The following is a 19,344-nucleotide window of genomic DNA, read 5'->3' on the forward strand; positions in this document are numbered from 1 at the left end:
AGTAGTTTTATTCTTTGTCATGTGCTTTTAATACTTGAGACTCTCTGGAAGAGATCGCTCTTTTAGCGATAAGGTCGCCTTTTGTATATGTATATGTCTTATGTATATATTTCTATATGTCTTATGTTTGCCTTAATACGTATCTGTTTTCTTTCGATTTAGATTTTGAGATAAAATAATGAATAAATCATACTTGTATTGCATTCTAATGTGTTGTAGAGTTGTTGCATATTAATTTTCGGGTTTTACAATACAGTCAAAATGCACTTTGTCTCACCAAATATATTTTAAAAAAATAGTTTTTGTCTGTCTTTATAAAAAAGTTGCAATTTATTTTCACTGATCCAACCTATGAAGGGTCAACGTAGCCATTAAGAGAGGTGTCTCGTTTCACAATCGTTATCACGTGGAGACAGTCAATACATTATGGTGAGTCCATGGCTTTACCCTCATATTTTAAACGATGCCCTGTGACAACATAGGTGCGACTCTCAAAACATTTTGTGATATCATTGCTTTTATATACATTGATTCTAAACCTTCTGTGAATCAGTTTCTTTAACTGACTTCAAAATGTAGAGGAGATTCTCGATGTGTCTGTTTTTTTTTTTTTTGTTTGTATTTTACTCCTAACTTTGTGCTGATTTTGATTATTTTTTTAAGAAGTCAAAGCTGGTGTTTGACGTGAGATCTCATTTAAATTTGATTGAAATGTGACGAACACTGTTTAATTTATTCCTAATTAAGCGAATTTCATCGATTATTTTTATTTTACTTACGTTAACGGAATTATTATAAAATTAACTGATATATCTTTTTGCTTTATATTCTTCTAATTCTCCAGGCAGCAGACATTTGGTCGCTAGGGGTTACTCTATACGCTATGGTGACCGGAAGAGTGCCTTGGATAGGAGCAACAGCAACTGACCTGCAGAAACGGGTCCTCACGGAGCCTCTAACGTTTCCCACTCGACCACAACTCTCCAGGCCCTTGAGGAGGCTGCTGGCAAGGATGCTGGACAAAGATCCAGTCACGAGGGCTACTATGAGTGAAATTAAGGTAAATTTTGATTATTTTTGATAGATTCAAAAAAAGGCTTCCTACGTAAATTCATTTTTTTACCAACCATTTTTTATATCACTAACTGTGAATTTAAAAGATATTAATTTTTTCGTTTTAAATAAGTTTACAGTTATTTCAATTAACAATATATGAAAACTTGTTTTTGGGCCAGAAAAATCTTTAAAAAAAAAAAAGTGTGTGTGTACTTATGTACTGTATGTATTGTGCTGTGTGGTTACGGCACCAAAGAATATGGCCACCCCCTCTCTTCCCGTGGGTGACGTAAGAGGCGACTAAGGGATAACAAAGTTCCAGTACCACTTTGGAACTTAAGAAGCCGACCGATGGCGGGATAACCATCTAACCGCTGGCTTTGAAACACACAGGCCGAAGACGGGCAGCAGCGTCTTCGGTGCGACAAAGCCAGCCCTGCGGTCACCAACCCGCCTGCCCAGCGTGGTGACTATGCGCAACACACATGAGTTCACGCATTTTTGGCGCGAACTTGTGGAGGTCTACGTCCACCAGTGGACTGTATAGGCTGTAATGATTGATGATTGATGATTAATATATTTATGTACGCACGTAAGAACTTATACTTCCTTGGCTAGCTAACTCCACGTTGCTAACTATACTGTGCATCTTGCAACTGAGTCTTCAAAACTAAATTTGGTTTCGCTAGCCATATTAGAGCCCACCAGCGTAATTTATAGGAGTCGCCGTCACCGGATACGGTGTGGACGACATGAACTTCACGTTTCTTGACACTGGACTTTTGTTAACTTCTTCTTTGTTGACTAGCTAACTTCAGCGTGTCAGTTCTTTGTGAACGCGCATTGTAAAAATTTACTCTAATCATTTTTAACCGACTTCAAAAAAAGAGGAGGTTACTCAATTTGACCGTATTTATACTTATATTTAATATGTATTTTCGGGGATGTTCGGGGTTAACTTCGTCGTTTATGAGCCGATTTGGATAATTCTTTTTTTGTAAAAAAGAAGATATCTCAAGTATGATACCATGATAAGGAAACCAGGGTCTGATGATGGAATCCCAGAGAAATCGAGGGAAACTCTCGAAAATCGTAGTGATGGCTAATGCGTTTGTTATTTCTTTCGACTACTTACGTTGTATTACTTGTCGATGTAATTGAGATCGGTTTTTTTCCGTTTGCGATCAAACACAATCATTCCCTAACCCTCCAAAAGAAGTATAACTTCAAAAAAACCTTTTCGATTTCCTTTAAATACTTATTTTAAGAATATCGCTGGCCCCGGGCAATAAAGCGGTATACGCCGGTTACACCCTTTTTAATGTTATTTAATTTTTGGCTTCTCTGAGTATCAATCTATCACTCTTATTTTTTTCAGTTTTTTTTATTAATATTTCGTTAGAATAAATGACAATAACCGTTTTATTGCATGGATAATTCTCTTACGACTAAGCTATGTATTATTGCATTACTCTAAGAAAAATAACACAAAAAACCGGTGAACATCTTTACAGTAATTGTTAATGATCTTGCAATTAAAATACTATCATCTATGAATTGTATTATATATTTTTTTAATTATTTCATTAAAAAATTATACGATTTGTTTTTAAAAAATTATTTTTAAAAGCTTAAATTGGTAAAAAAATAGCTTTCATTTGACATATTGAACGTCTGTTTTGGATCACTGTACACTGCACTATAAACAAATTAGCTTCTTTTATTTCTCCTGTAAAATTTGATTTTTGATATTACCGCTTTATTGCCCGGGGACAGCGATATTACGTTCCGGCAAGTATCTACAGCTAACTAAAAAAATATTAGCGTTCTACGAATATGTTTTGTAGCCAATGAGTGTCAAATTTTATAATATATTTAAATATGATTACAAGACCAAGCAGAGAGCGTGGTATAAATTCAGATTAAGTCAAAGTAAATAAATTAAGTCCGGTAATTCGTGTTGTTTGTAACAATCCCAGGGCTGCGGTCGTCTCAGTCAAATATTTGCACGGAGCGGCAAATATTTAACGTTTGAATTTTCGTTCTAAATTCCGTCAGCCGTGCAGCTTGTCGGAGTGACAGTGCCATGTATTCTGTTGATCTATATTTGCTTCCACGAATTTCGTGCTATAATAGAGATTGGACGCGGTTTTCATATGCGTCTCTTTACGATACTTTTTTGAATTTATGATTTTATAGTCACCGAAAATTTGAATCACGATTTGTTGATTCCGTCATCTATTAAATTAATGAATCATTATTTAATAATTAACAATATGTACGTAAGATATAATAGAATATTTTATAGATTATTGCTAGCAACTTGGAGATGCCTATGTCCAGCAGTGGACTGCCATAGGCTGAAGTGATGATATAGATTATTGAGGATTAAACTTTAGTAATAAACTATTAATGAATATTATAAAAATATTTTTTAATTTATATTATTTATGGAAAATATTGAAAATTTATAATACCAACCACAAATATAGTAGATAATCCATTTTAAAATAAATCACAGATTTTCGAAATTGCAGAATTCATCCATGTTGTATTTGCTCCATATACCTATCACTAGTAGTAATAGAGATTGGTAAAAGAGAGATTTATAACGAGAGTTTCTCTTTCTGTACGTTCCATCAGCGCGAAGCGTGGTCGTAATAGCGCAAAGTTAGCATGTGTTAGCTTTGCTTACAAAACTAATGTTTTTATAGAGCTGGCGATCCTATTTTTAACATTTCATATTTTTAAGTTACTAAAAATATATGTGTATATTACGTTATTAAAAACAAGATAAATATTCCATTTTTAAATAATTTTAATATTAAAAATAGCCAGTCCAATTTAAAATCTAATATAGAAAATTCTCGTGTCCCGGTGTTTGCAGTTAAACTCCTCCGAAACGGCTTGACCAATTCTCATGAAATTTGTGCATATCGTATAGGTCTGAGAATCGAACAACATCTATTTTTCATACCCCTAAGTTATGGGGGGGGGGGGTAAAGAGGGTTAATAAAGTATTATGAAATTTTGTGTGCATATCGGGTAGGTCTGAGAATCGGCCAACATCTATCTTTCATTCCCGTAAGTTATAGGTGGGGATTGAGAAGATTAATAAAATATATGGCAAAACAACGTTTGCGGGATCAGCTAGTTTTATATATTATTAAGTTGTTTTCTAATAATATTGCAAGTAAACAGAATATGAGGTCCGTTGGCAAATTAGCAGTGGTCTGCTTTCCGCTCCAGAGCTGAGTATTCGATTCCTACTCCGAGTGTGGGTGTGTTTTGTTAATTTATGAGTGTATATTAACAAAATATCTATACTAATATTGTAAATAAAAGTTTATTTGTGTGTTGAAACGCGCCAATCTCAGGAATTACTAGTTTGAGTTGAAAAATTCTACTAAGGGATAGCACAGTTCCACTGCCACCTTGGCACTTAAACAGCCGACCGATGGCGGGATAACCACCCAACTGCTAGCTTTAAAATATACAGGCCGAAGACGGGCAGCAGCGTCTTCGGTGCAACAAAACCAGTCTGCGGTCACCAACCCGCCTGCCCAGCGTGACTACGGGCAAGACACATGAGTTCACGCCATTTTTGGCGCGATTTGAGGAAGCCTATGTCCAGCAGTGGACTGTGATAGGCTGAAGTGATTACATAGATTTGAATTTAACTGAAGTTGCTTTATTGAAACAAACACTACAATTAACAACCTACATCGAATCATCTTTAAAACATTTATATTCGGATATTCTTTTATCTTTAAAAGTTATTATTATTAAAATTCAAATAAGCTCTCTTTGAATAATTAATAACATCATGATCAAATTCCAGCAAAATTAATTTACTAAAGTCCGAAACTCATCAAATGTGTGAAAACTGAATGCAAATACCTTCTGCAAAGTTTTAAATGTAGGTTACAATAATGAAAAGTTCTTGTTTGCTCTCTAGCGTAATTGCTATATTTAGAAATGAGAGATAAAAAGAACGTGTGAAACATAGCTAAAAGATCACTAGGTCAGTTCAGACGGTGTCAACAATTTGTTGAATAATTGTGTTTGCTCGTAAACGAAAAAAAACCGACTTCAATTACCTACATCGATGACTAATACAACGTAGATCGACGAAAAAATAGTCAAGTAGTTACGTAGTTACGCGTTATCAAAGATTACTCAAAAAGTAGTTATCAGATCTCGATAAAATTTATATGTAACCACATGATAAACATCAGCTTTCGATTAAATTAAAAATTATCAAAATCGGTGCATAAACGACGGAGTTATCCCCGAACATACATAAAAAATATATATATACGATCGAATTGAGTAACCTCCTCCTTTTTTTGAAGTCGTTTAATAAAGTATGTAATCTCCTACATATATAAATGAATGTTTGTCTGTATGTCCTTTATAGAATCGTAAACTATGTATTTGATCATGATCTTCAGCAAAGTATTGTACATGAGCCCACAAAGGTTTCTGAGTTGGTACGACCAACAAAAAGCGTAACAACGCGCGCAGAGTACGGTTAATTACATATATTTATAATCATGTATATTTTCATTTCCAGGAGCATGAATGGGTGACATGTTCAGGCAAAGATCCTCTACCCTCGGAACAGGAGAACTGCCGGCTGGTCGAGGTCACTGATGAGGATATGGCACAAGTTGTGACCTCAATACCGAACCTGTCCACCTTGATTCTCATCAAGACCATGCTCAAGAAACACAGCTTTCAGGTAAACGTTCTTAATGATAGAAATATCGTTAATATTTATGCTGTAATTAGTTTAAAGATTAATACGCTTCAGCCTGTAATATTCCACTGCTGGGTATAGGCCTCTTTCGCCATGTAGGAGGAGGATCAGAGCTTAATCCACCACGCTGCTCCAAGGCGGGTAGGCAGATATATTCCCTACTATGAGTAACGATCGCTATCTATCGCTAACTGCGTCGTTTATGAACCGATTTTGATAATTCTTTTTTTGTTAGAAAGGAGATATCCCAGTTTGGTACCATGATAAGGAAACCAGGATTTGATGATGGGATCCCAGAGAAATCGAGGCAAACTTTCGAAAATCCGCATAACTTTTTACTGGGTGTATCGACTTTAATGATTTTTAATTTAATCGAAAGCCGATGTTTATCATGTGGTCACATTTAAATTTCATCGAGATCTGATTACAACTTTTGGAGTAATCTTTGATAATGCGCATTTACTTGACTATTTTTTCGTCTACCTACGTTGTATCACTTGTCGATATAATTGAAGTCGGTTTTTCTTCGTTTTCATAAATAAATAGTATGAGATGTAACAAATATTTCAGAATCCATTCCTGCGCAGCCGCGAGAACAGCTCCCGCCGGGAGAGCGTGGTGGGCGGCGAGGCGGGCGGCGGGGCGGAGGGCGGGGCGGAGGGCGGCGCGCGGGCGGGCCGGCGCTCGGCGCTGGCGCGCGCGCGCCGCTCGCTGTCCGCGCCCGGGGACTACCTCGCCGACACGTACGTGCGCATACATTATATATACAGGAACGGACGTGCGCAGAGGACATTATATATACAGGAACAGACGTGCGCAGAGGACATTATATATACAGGAACGGACGAGTGTGGAGTACATTAAATATACAGGAATGGAAGTGCGGAGGCGGCCCGGCCCGCGTCGCGGCACGGCGGCGCCGTATTGTGGGGGGGGGGGTGGGCCCGCGCATTTAAATAATTGTAAAATCTGAGACTGTATGTACTGATTAAGAAAGTAAAGAAAGAAAATCTGCTTCAAATATTCTCGTCACTTTTTTTTATGTCACTTGGTCGGCAAACAAGCGTACGGCTCACCTGATGGAAAGCGATTACCGTAGCTTATAGACGCCTGCAACACCAGAAGCATCACAAGCGCGTTGCCGACCCAATCCCCAATCCCCCCAGGAGCTCTGGTCACCTTACTCACCAACAGGAACACAATACTTCTTGAAATCAGTATTATTTAGCTGTGATCTTCTGTAAGGTCGAGGTACTTCCCCAGTCGGGCTGCTCCATATGTTGAGCAGGAAATTCCTGCTGTGCCCTACCTCAGTTATTCCTCACTTACCTCACTTCTTATTATATTATACACGTATACCTTGTGAACTATGAATATAAACAATTTTATATTGGACTAGCTGACCCCGCAAACGTTGTTTTGCCATAACACAAAATTTCAAATATTTTTCTCAATTTGATCGCAGCACCAACTGTCGGGACAAACTGAAATTAAAATAGAATAATATTTAATATTTGATGCTGCGATGGTAGCGCAGTCTACCGGATCCAATGTAAAACATTTCAAAATTAACAACTACTTATAAATGAAAAATGAGTTAAATAAACATTTTCCAGTGGACCAAATTGTGAATCTAAACCATCCTCGAATCCCCTTGAACTCACACAAAAAAATCTCTTCAAAATCGGTCCAGCCGTCTAGGAGGAGTTTAGTGGTATACACACACACACACACACAAGAAATATATATATATAAAGATATCATCATAAAATTTATATGACGTCACTTTTTCACATACTTCTCTTATAATTTAATAACCATGTTCTTTATTAATGTTGTTATTGTAAACACTCATCTATGATTTCTTTCAAAGGACATTTAAATAGTTAGTTACATTTATAAAAATTAGACATATAGGTACTCAATGAAATACTTTCTATACACATAGTAAACAAGATCTTTTCTATCAAACAGACAAACGTCTTTCGACATCGCCCTCGAATCAGTTCAAGAGACAAAAGAACAAGCAAAATCGAGCAAACAAGAAAACACACAAAAGGCAACTCCTACAGAGCAGACCCAGACAAACCAAACCGCATTTACGGAACAACAAATAGGCGATACGAAAGAAGACGCGAGTGCGAAAGGGACAGCGAATAAGAAACAAAACGGGAGGGACAAGGAGAGGTGATGCCGCGCGCCCGCGCCCTGCGCTCGACTCTGAGACTCGCGCGACTGATCCGACAACCAGTCGAACGATGAATCGCGCAAGAATGTAACTCGCTCAAATATGCTATTTACCACATAGTTATCAATAATTTGTTTTTCTTTTTAAGAATTTATATCACGGTCTTATTTTAGCTTACTTTCTGACCATAATAATTAATAATTTACTATCACTAATGTGACACAAATATAATTTTATGTAGCGATAATAATTTTTTCGTTTCTTGATGGAATGAAATAGAACAAAGTGGATATTTTTAATAAACTTGTAAATGAGCCGAGTTGTTTTAAAAAATATCGGCTTTGTATTGTGGTTAGTGATTATTTTAAGTTTATAGCGATATGGCACCTAACTTATGTGTAACTAAGCGAAGTGTATATCAAGCGTAATTAACTGTAAAGCTGCAGCCATACATTCCTTATTACGCGAACGTATAGTCTTCCACTATGCTACTCGGAAAGCATAGCAAATGATTTTAATATAAAAAAGTAAAATGTTATTCGCTTATTTCACTAGCATTTCTTGGGATACTGATATTGAGAATGACGTTATTGTTGTCATTGACATGACTAATTAGACAAATCTGTTTAGATGTCAATCAATCCATAGCCTAGTCTAAAACCGGATTGACTTAATATCAGCGCTAATATATTGTCCAGGACTAGGTCTTTTATCTTCGAAATGTAACTCGACTCGACAAAAGGACATTATTAGAAAACCAATAGCCTTGATTTAATAAATTTTATTTCATGTTTGTATCGGATTAAACCGTAAAACTTTTCTCTTACAGAGTTTCAAGGATGTTCAATTATAACTTATGTTCTCCCACATCAGTGAACTATCCTTTTTTTTTACAGTTTTCAAGATTAAAAGTTTCATAGACTTAACTTTAGGCTTCCTTTACATTAAAGAAAATCTTCTTTATGCTGATGTGGTCGAAGCTTTACAAATAATTTTGTTTGATTGTACTGTAACTTCGCTTAGTCTCAATGTTTCTTAAATATATTCTAATGTTTTTTTTTTCAAATAAAATTAGTAGATATCATTCTGATATAATATTATTACAAAATTAAGTCGTTTTTCTATCACGTTTCTAATAACTGGCACGAACGTAGAGACTAATGACTAGAGACTTTTTGTTAGGCGATAGTTCAGTAACAGACTACGAGACAACCTCATACAGCATGTGGATGCGAGTCCAAATGACCACACACTCTCAATTGAGACAGTGTTCATTATCGCTATCTTGCTTGCATTTAAATCTTTAATTTCAATACATTTTTAATTACATTTTTTTTGTAAAAAAATGTTCTTAGTAATTAGAATGGGGGGGGGATTAGTAAAAATCTTTTTTGTCAGTTCGCTTAATATTGCTAACTTTCTATTGGTTCCAGTTCAGTCATTTTCTTATTCCGTATTCCAATATAAACATATACCCAAGATTTGTCGATTTATCCTAACCTATATCACTAAAATAGTATCTCACGTGTCGAAGCATACCGTTCTATCATCATTATTTTATAAAGCCTAAAGAATACGGTATTACAGAACGATATTAAAAACTTGACATTGAAATTTTTATAATAATTTCAAATTTCCTACAAAATACGTGACTTTGCTCTCGACTAACACAAAGTCTGCAACGTTAATTATATTTACCGCATATCTTCACTTTTTAAAAACCTGCATGTTCGTCTATTGTAGTATTTTAAACACTTCGATATTTCATAGAAATGTTACGTCAAATTAAATTATATTTAAAAACGATTTTAAGCGAGAATTATACATTAAACGACATGCCTCAGAAACGAAACGTTTATAAAAGCTAATATTTTTTTTTATATAAAGTTATGTCCACAGGCTTATAGTGCCCATGCTTTTTTTATTCCGATTTTTAGTTTTATCACTGATCGTTTACTTGTTGCACTACTGCAGCTTACATTAAGAGAACTAATTATTCTATCTTAATATCCCTAATGCAGACGTGAGTCCACCGACTAAAGTTACGCTAACTTAATTGATATCTTACATAAGAAGCTAATATTGTGAGTTTTCTATTTGTTTCACGGACTGATTTCAGGTTGCCGTCTGCTTCCCTACTGTTTATAATTATTTCATATCGTAAACAGTATAACATATATAACAGTATATATTACAATGACAATGACTACTTAAATGACCATATGTGGCATGGATTTTGTTATTATCATCATTACAGCCTATCATAGTCCACTGCTGGACATAGGCCTCCACAAGTTTACCTCAAAAAAGGCGTGAACTCATGTGTGTTGCCCATAGTCACCACGCTGGGCAGGCGGGTTGGTGACCGCAGGGCTGGCTTTGTCACACCGAAGACGCTGCTGCCCGTCTTCGGCCTGTGAATTTGAAAGCCAGCAGTTGGATGGTTTTCCCGCCATCGGTCGGTTTTTTAAGTTCCAAGATGGTAGTGGAACTGTCTTATCCCTTAGTCACCTCTTACGACACCCACTTTTTTTTATTATTTTTTTATTTTTTTGTTATTAATTAATTCATATTCATATTTTTTTTCTCTCATTGACATGATTGAAAATGAACTATTTATGTTACATTTAACTAATATTTGCACACCGAAAATCGGTAGAATATGTTGGCTAACTATTAAATTTGACAACCTGTACACCATATTCTGGCAAAATAAGTTATAAATATGATAATAATAATAATTTTTTTCTATCAATGATTCATTTTCAAAATAACGATTTTTATCACGCTTCATCCTGTAACGCCCCCACTGCTGGAGATACACCTCTTTCTTCGTGTAGGAGATGGATCGGAGCTTACACCACCACGCTGCTCCTGGGTTGACAGATGATTTCTATACTTCATTACATATTACTAATATTTATCGTTGATAAAAATACTTGTACGAAATATTCAAATAAGTTGTTTTGTAAACGTTTTTCGTTGCCATTATAAGTTATCGTTTTAACACAAAAAAAATGGTTCAAAAAGCCAGTCTTTTAAAGAAAATAGGCTTTTTTTGATATGATATTCAAAAATGTTTAGAAAATAGGCTATAAAACATTACACATATAACAGCAGGGAAGCAACCAAAAAAAAAACCTAAAACAAATTAAACCTAGCGTACATTGTTACTATGAAAAATGAAAAATCAACTCATGTGGATGTCGCTTAATGTATTGTTTAACATATTTTATATCTAAATAAACACTGTATTTCTATTTTTATAGCTAAATGTACATATTGTGATCTTATTCTTCTTGACACTAATCTATCGACACTGTACATATGTCTTGACTCTCCACCATTTGCCATATTTTACTCACACTTAAATTTAATAGCGTAGATAATTCTAAAAGAACTGTAATGTATAGTTGATTACAATAGTAATATAATAGATATTTTGGTCACTAAAATGTTTAGTGAGACCTCTTTATTCCTTACCACAAAATAAAATTGACATAGATTCGTTTGTTTCAAGACAATACATGTCAAGGACTCATTTGGTCAGTACACTGAATTTTTGATCTATTGAAATGAACTGTACACTTGTAAATCTGATAATATGTAAACCTATATTTAATTTTATTTTAATCGATATTTTTATATAAATATAAAACTTTAAAAATGCTCAAAGCGTAGCTCATCTTTGTAAATAAGCATTAGAGTTAATATCATATTTCTCAATTTTTATATATTATATGTACATATATAAATATATTATAACAACATAACATCTATAGTATCTATACTGACTATTTATACGGTTGATAACTCAAAATATATGGAAATGTCAATCATTTTTAACTTATGAAGAAACTTCAACATATTTCAGATGACTCACAATTTAATAGACATTTTTTTTATGTTTTATCAAAATATTACCAATGTCTATGATAGAAGATTTAGGCAGTGGAATATTATAATGATCAATTACAAAGATTCTAGACAAATTAATACCAGAATATGCTTCCAATGTGACTTCATTCTGTATCTGCCACAGAATTAACTAGTCGAAGTGGTAAGGCTGGTCAGCTGTGTCGCAGGACCGATGGCCGTTGGAGCAGACGGGTCCTTGAGTGGAGACCGCGTCTTGACAAACGCAGTGTGTAATATCTTCCGGTCCACTGGACCGATGATCTATGATGTAGGCTGGATGAGGATTGTTTAAAACCGGGATGTTTAGCGCGAACTTGGTGAGACCTACGTGCAGTAGTGTACTGCAATTAGCTGACTTAAAACTTTATGCTTCCACGTAGCCATGAAGCTATTAGTTTACGACGATCAGACCCGGTACATGTATACATAAGTCAGTATGAATACTATGTTGTATGTGCAACGCTAATAGTTGTCCTAAATAGTTCCTGTCATGACATCGAGCACGGCACTGCCCAAATATATCAATACCATTATTGTAACGCGTAGATAACCCATTAGAATCAGAATTTAGTGCTTCCGATAACTCTTTTTCGATTCGAATTACTAAAAAATACCACTACGTATGATGGGAGCGAAGCGGTAACCGTAATAATTAATGGCAATGAAACCGCACTAATAAAAAAAAAAAAAAATTTTATAAATATAAAATCATATAGCTATTATACATATGTATATATTATTTACATATTATAATTAGTTTTATTTACATTCGAAATTGATAATTACGATTAATTAGTAATAGTTTAAATCGCTTGTATTGTAAGAAAAATGTGACCAATTTTTTTCGAAATTTTAGTCAAATTTGTAAAACATTATATTTAACTTAGGATAGTTCCAAGGTTCGTCTCACTCGCCAGCTTATCCTTGAGCTTAGGCCGAACGACAGGGTTTAAGACCTCTAAGTTCACCTTTCAACTATGTCCAGCTTAGACTTTAAGATATTTCGTAATTTCGCATTTTGTCCGATGCGCTTCGGTTCTGAGACGTGCGAGACTTTGCATCTCTAATAACAAAATCATAAAAGCCATAAACTTTTATTTACACAATTAATTAACTGAAAAGTCTTATGATTCATATATTTTATTCCTTTTTTATTTTTTTATACGAAAAATTAAATATTTTAATATAATTAAAAATAAAAGATTATAGTGGGACATATTTTCATTTATTCCGACCTATGAAACATTTGTCCCACGAAGTTTTAAAAATGTACGTTAACAGTAATTTATTAAAAAATTATTAAGTAACAAGTAAATAGCTGAAATTAAATTTGAAATATATATATTTTTTAATTTAATTAATTAATAAAAATTTAATTTTAGCTATTTATTTGTCACTTTTTAATGCTACGGTTTATTTAGAATTAATAGACTATTGCAACCCAATATTTGTGAATACACAACAAAAAATTCATTAAAAAAACTGAGTACAAAAAAAAAACAAGTCTTTGGTTACAGTCGGTAACTAGGTTTTAGTATTATTAATTACATTTTCATGATAATCACGGTATGTGTGATGATGATGACGATTTAATAGCTAACCTAATTTACAAGACCAATCATTTTAATTGAACATGCGATTTATTGATAATCACTTTTCAATTATAAACACATTGTTACGTGTAATAATAGAATTTTATTAACATTTCATAAAATGTAGTTTTTTGTTTATTGGGGGGGATTTTAACACTTCACATTCACCTCTCATACAACAGGTTCCGAAACACGTGTCCTTCCATTTAGCATACATGTAGGCGTAGGCATGTAGGCGCGAAAAAAATGTAAAATTACAGCTCGTTACCACAGCCTATTTTTACGCTGTGTCGTTACTAAGTAACTTGAAAATCGAATTTTGTGAAGGCATAGGTGTATAGAATATAAATAACAATCTCAATAATGTCCCCAATAACGTTTCATCAAAATTAAAATCTATGTAAAACGAAAAATGAGAATAAGCGTCACAAAATGACCGTTACAACACAATAATTTCCCTGTAATAACGTAATTGCATTCCAAACAGTCTAACAATACGAACCGTATTAAGTTTACTGCCTCACGTCATGTCACACTTCAAGTCACATAACGTCACGCGTCACGCCGTCTCAGTAACGAAACTCATCCCGTTTGTCTTTGCAAGCGAATGGTCCAATTACATAAATTGCCTTTACATGTTGTGATCGGTGATTAGATATAATGCTTATATTATATGATCCAGTAGTTTTTAATTCAATTTTAAGATTTATCAATTCAGTAAGCTTAATATTTGCCTTTGAATTTTTGCTAGAATATTTTGAATTGGTGAATATTCTGCAAATGATATTTACAACATTTTTTTTTAATATTTGTTAATGTATATATTTACAAAAAGATTAGAGAAATTTCTTTCACCGCATGCCATAAGAAGTTTCTGCTTTAATGTTTTAAGTGATTAATAAAATACATTATAGAACTGAAACGTCAGAATACTAGCTCAATATTTTGTCAGTAATGAACATATTCTGTATTCTCACAATATTTTAAAATTTATCCTAAAATATCTGACTTTTAACTCAAAATAATCGCCACCTTTGTATGTAGCCTAAAAAAAATCTCAGAAAACCTATTTATTTATAATTTTAATGTAAATGAACATTTAATAATAAAACGATTTTTTTGAGTTTTAATGTAATTAAAATCTTGTAAGATTATGATTACGTTTAAATATCTTTTTTGCTTAAAGAATATGGTTCTTGATCGCATAAAAGAATATTCTTAAAATACCAATACTATATATGACATTATTTAAATATATACAGTATATTATGTATATTATGTTTATAATAAATTTTACCTTTGGAAATGTGATTATATCTATGTAAAAATCGTCTTTGCAGAATATGTAACATACTATGTATATACATTGTGTGAAATTTGTTGATAATCAATTTAAAATCGAAGTCAATAAAGAATTTTAATCTGTATTTGCTTTTTATTCCAAATCATTGTAATAGAAAATAAATAGAATTATAATTAAAATAATTTTCATTGAAAATATATATTTTTTAGTTTTCTAAAGAAGGGTCAATAATAGAAATAAAGTGCTAAGTGCCAGTTAAAAGACGTAAAGGTGAACACAATCATAACACACTCATTAATATTGATAAAAAGCTTAACACTTTGTGAAATACAATCACTTGGTTTTTTTTATATTATAAATACTAACTTTGATCAGGAATCGAAAGAACTTGTCGACAATTCGCCAAAGTAAACAATGTAAAAAGCAAAGTAATAATAATAATAATAATAATAATAATAATACTCTATATTTTACACCATTAAAAGAAACAACAACAAAAAAAGACATTAAATGAAAGATGTACAAAGGCCTTATCGCTGAAAGAGCTATCTCTTCTATACAACCTTTGGGTAGGACACGAAATAGAAACTGCAGTTAGAAAGTAAGCAAATAATTGGTGTACGAATTAGAATATTTGAATAAAGTAATACATAGCTTCATAATAATAAACCACAAAACCAATCAATAATCAAACTATTGCCACGAGTCAGGAGTTTGCACTAAAATAGACAAACATCAATAACAATTTGGTTGGAAGCTCGTTTGCATCTACAGCCCTCGCGGGAAATCATCTCAATTGAAGGGCGTGACACTAGATAGTTCGCAGCGTACTACCATTTAGCTGCTGTTCTTTCCCTTATTTTTTGCTTTTTTAAGCACCATTGCTTTTGAAATTTTGACTTTAAACTCAAATTAAATACTTATTAAGAAAGTCCTTTACGAATATGTTCTAATTTTACTATCAAAATGAAAATTTAAAGACTGTATCCACAATATAATCAAACAAACAGAAGAAATAATTATAATTATAGTATATATGTATACACTAGCCGTGCCCGTGACTACGTCCGCGTGGAATTAAAAAAATTGTTTAGTTTGCAGAATTACAAAATAAATAAATTTCTAAAATAAAAGTAGCCTAAGTTACTCCTTACTATATCAGCTATCTATCAGTAAAAGTCCCTCCAAAGTCGGCTCAGCCGTTTCAGAGATTAGCCGGAACAAACAGACAGACAGATAGACAAGAGTTGTAAAAAAAATGAAATTTTGCTATATGTATCGTGTATACATTCATATGGATTTAGTAAAAAGCGGTTATTATCATATTACAAAGGGACATTCCAATTTTATTTATTTGTATAGATTTATAGATATACAAATTCACTTGTGTACTGAAGTCAAGACTCCGAAACATTGTTTATTATTCGATATTCTATTTTTTCTCTCACTTATCACACACACAAACTACAGGATTCTACAGGAGAGGTCAGTTTGTCATAATGTATTAAAATATAAATTACTATCTGACTCGGCAAACGTTGTCTTGCCGCTAAACGCTATTTAAAAATAGGGGTTGGTGGTAGAAGGGTGAAAATTTAGGGTTGTATGTATTTTTCAACGTCAAATCATAATAAAATAAAAAATAAATAATTAAAAAAATTTAAAAAAAATTAGGTACCTTATATTATTATATATATTAACTACCTTTAACATTTAGGGGGATGAAAATAAATGTTATTCGATTCTCAGACCTACCCAATATGCACACAAAATTTCATGACAATCGGTCAAGCCGTTTCGGAGGAGTTTAACTACAAACACCGCGACACGAGAATTTTATATATTAGATGTATTAGAACCTGAATAGTAAAACTATACAATCAATGAGTAGTGCTTCGATTAATAAAGAAAACTAATACTTTTATGTGAAATAAAAAACAAAAGACTATTAATGTTCATTTGAATTTAATTTGACATCCATTAATAAACCATGATTAAAGTTGATAATTTTATTACCCAATATTATCTGTTACAAATATTAGAAAAATCGATTGGGGTCTTAGTCTTTATCTTCTTTTATTTCGCCATCCTTAATTCCGTCTTTTCAAGTAGATAGTGGAGTATTTGTCCTCGGGTTAACACCTTCTTTGTTATCTTGGCCGCTCTTATACGGTACGTTTTGATTACTGTATAATAACCACCAAGGTACATTCTGAACAACCGGTACAATAGATTGTCTATTTATAGAACCGGGGACATCATTAACATTTTGTATTGGAGGGATCATTTGACCCGGATACATTTGATTATTTGGTTGATACACTTGTCCACTTCCAACATTTTGTAAATATGGATTAATTGGCTGATATATGGGCCAATAGTTTGGAATAAGTACAATTTGCCCATTGTTTAATTGTACCGGTTGATACAGCTGTTGATTAGAATTTGGATATCTATAAAATTCAGTATTAGATGGAACGTAATTGTTGAAAAAGTTATTAGGTGCAAAGTTTGACGGTGTATTTATGTTTGGACCGGAAAAGCCTGGATCGTAGAAGTATGGTGGAGCATTATTATAAGGAAAGTAATTATTGTTAGAAAAACCATTGTTGTATAATACACCACTGTTTTGATTTTCAAATGCAGGAACACTTGGTACATTATTTAAAGCAGTTGTTGGATCTGCATTTGCATTTGACACAATCGAATTAAACCCGTCAGAGTTGTGATTTGATGATGGTAATTCGTAACCGGTAGCAATATTTGTGTCTTTGTTGTCTGATAGATTAGGTTGTAAGCTTTCGGGTAAATTCAGTAATGGTTTAACATTTTCTTCTATTTTAATTGGTAACGGGTTATTATTTTTATTTTCGTTATTTGTGTGATCATTAGAAAAAGCATTATTGATTTGATCGATTGGTGTGATTTTCAACTTTTCATTATCTGTTAAACTTAATGGAGAAATCGGAATTTCCATTTTATGGCTGGATTCACTGTTTTCTTTATTTGATACCTCAGATTCATTTTCAGGGATTACCGTTTTTTCATCGCTTTTATACCCATCTTTTCCAGTATCAATTGTCACTTCATCATTTTTATCAAATTCTTCATTACTTACTTTTTTTATCTCATCCTTGCCAACCTCTTTTTTAATTACATCATCTTCGTCTTTTTCACCATACCATTCTTTACCTCCATTTTTAGTATCGTATTTGCTATCTATTTCACTACTAATATCCGATTTATCATCATTTTTGGAATATTTGTCATTATCCTTCGGTAAATTAGATCCTCCTGATGATCCAGTAGATTCTTTGGATGGTAGTTTTTCTAATTTATCCGTTGAAAAGTGCTCATTGTTATAAGGTTTAGAATAATCATCGACGTATATTTGTGGCTTATGTTGTCTATAGTCGTTTGGATATCTAGGATATATCAAGTTCTTAATATGTTTAGAAATCTCTTCGATATCATGATCATGATCAGTGTGTTTGAGAGAATGTCCAAAATGAAACAGTGTTACCACGAGGATACAAAAGACACTAAGCTGAAATAAGAAAAAAATTATATATTGTATATTGCACATAAAAACACATAATAAAACAATGCTTATGTTTACTGCAAGCAAGGGTGAACTTTTTTATCTTAGCACCAATTCAAATTTTTTAGAATTTTAAAAAATCCGACCATTTATAACTAACAGGACTTACCTGTCCTATTGGAGTCATCGTGCCGTTGAAACTAAAAAAATTGTCACTCACTACAATATATAAAAGTGTAAACCAATAAGATGCTATTAGACTAACCACAAAGATGTGTTACTTAATAATGAACTGTATTATTAGTGATTTCGTCTCATTTTTCAATAAATTGGTGGTATAAAGAGAAATTAAATTTGGAAAAATTAGTGTCCACAAATAAGTAAATTCATATTTAATTGAAAATAAAGTATCTAAATGATTACGCTAATTGAGATATTGATGATCACATACGCTTTTGGGAACTTTGTTTTATAATACACTAATTGTTGCCCGCGACTACGTCCGCGTGGTTATGAAGATATGCATTACTATTAACACTTTCATGCGAACAACGTATATGTACGTCACATATTGGTAGTTATGATATGGCACAACGTACTATAACGTTCAGCAAAAACCCGATTTATTGAGCACAACGTAATGGTATGGTGCCTGGCCATACTAATGTTTAAAAGTTTGGTTGCTGTGCCACAACATATCGAATTCTAAAAATTGTAGTGCTACGCCGGACCGATTTAATTTTGCCTTCTTTGATGGTATTTAGTCCTGATACTAAGTACCTACATTTTTAACGCACAACGTCACTATACGTCGTTGCGCCTAAGAAGTTTTATTACTTCAGTCGACTTGTGCACGTCGCGGGGGTAGTGCGTGCGCGCATTCTGTGTTGCGTGGAATATTTACGTAAAATTTAAGTATTTTTATTAGCTTACTACATTATATACATTATAACAATTTATTTTACTTTATTGTAATAATTCTGA

The 19,344-nt window shown here is 33.2% G+C and overlaps 2 protein-coding genes across 2 annotated transcripts in view; one reads left to right on the forward strand and one right to left on the reverse strand.

Moving 5' to 3' along the window:
* LOC123663305 (calcium/calmodulin-dependent protein kinase kinase 1) overlaps window positions 1–8,049 on the forward strand; it is a 30,752-nt gene extending 22,703 nt beyond the window's left edge. Inside the window, exons 8-11 of the mRNA XM_045597993.1 lie at window positions 845–1,060; window positions 5,633–5,800; window positions 6,389–6,561; window positions 7,793–8,049. Of these exons, the coding sequence (XP_045453949.1) occupies window positions 845–1,060; window positions 5,633–5,800; window positions 6,389–6,561; window positions 7,793–8,009 (774 nt within the window). The 3' untranslated portion in view covers window positions 8,010–8,049. The remainder of the gene's footprint in view (window positions 1–844; window positions 1,061–5,632; window positions 5,801–6,388; window positions 6,562–7,792) is intronic.
* Window positions 8,050–16,923: 8,874 nt separating this feature from the next.
* On the reverse strand, window positions 16,924–18,547 carry LOC123663306 (homeobox protein 2-like). Its single transcript, XM_045597995.1, has 2 exons — window positions 18,530–18,547; window positions 16,924–18,366 (listed from the first exon to the last, which is right to left on the reverse strand). The coding sequence occupies exons 1-2, from the start codon at window positions 18,545–18,547 to the stop codon at window positions 16,924–16,926; spliced, it is 1,461 nt and encodes a 486-aa protein (XP_045453951.1).
* Between the last annotated feature and the right edge of the window lie 797 nt (window positions 18,548–19,344).

The sequence above is a fragment of the Melitaea cinxia genome, chromosome 20 (genome assembly GCF_905220565.1).
Source record: "Melitaea cinxia chromosome 20, ilMelCinx1.1, whole genome shotgun sequence".
In the NCBI taxonomy this organism is placed as follows: Eukaryota; Metazoa; Arthropoda; class Insecta; order Lepidoptera; family Nymphalidae; genus Melitaea; species Melitaea cinxia.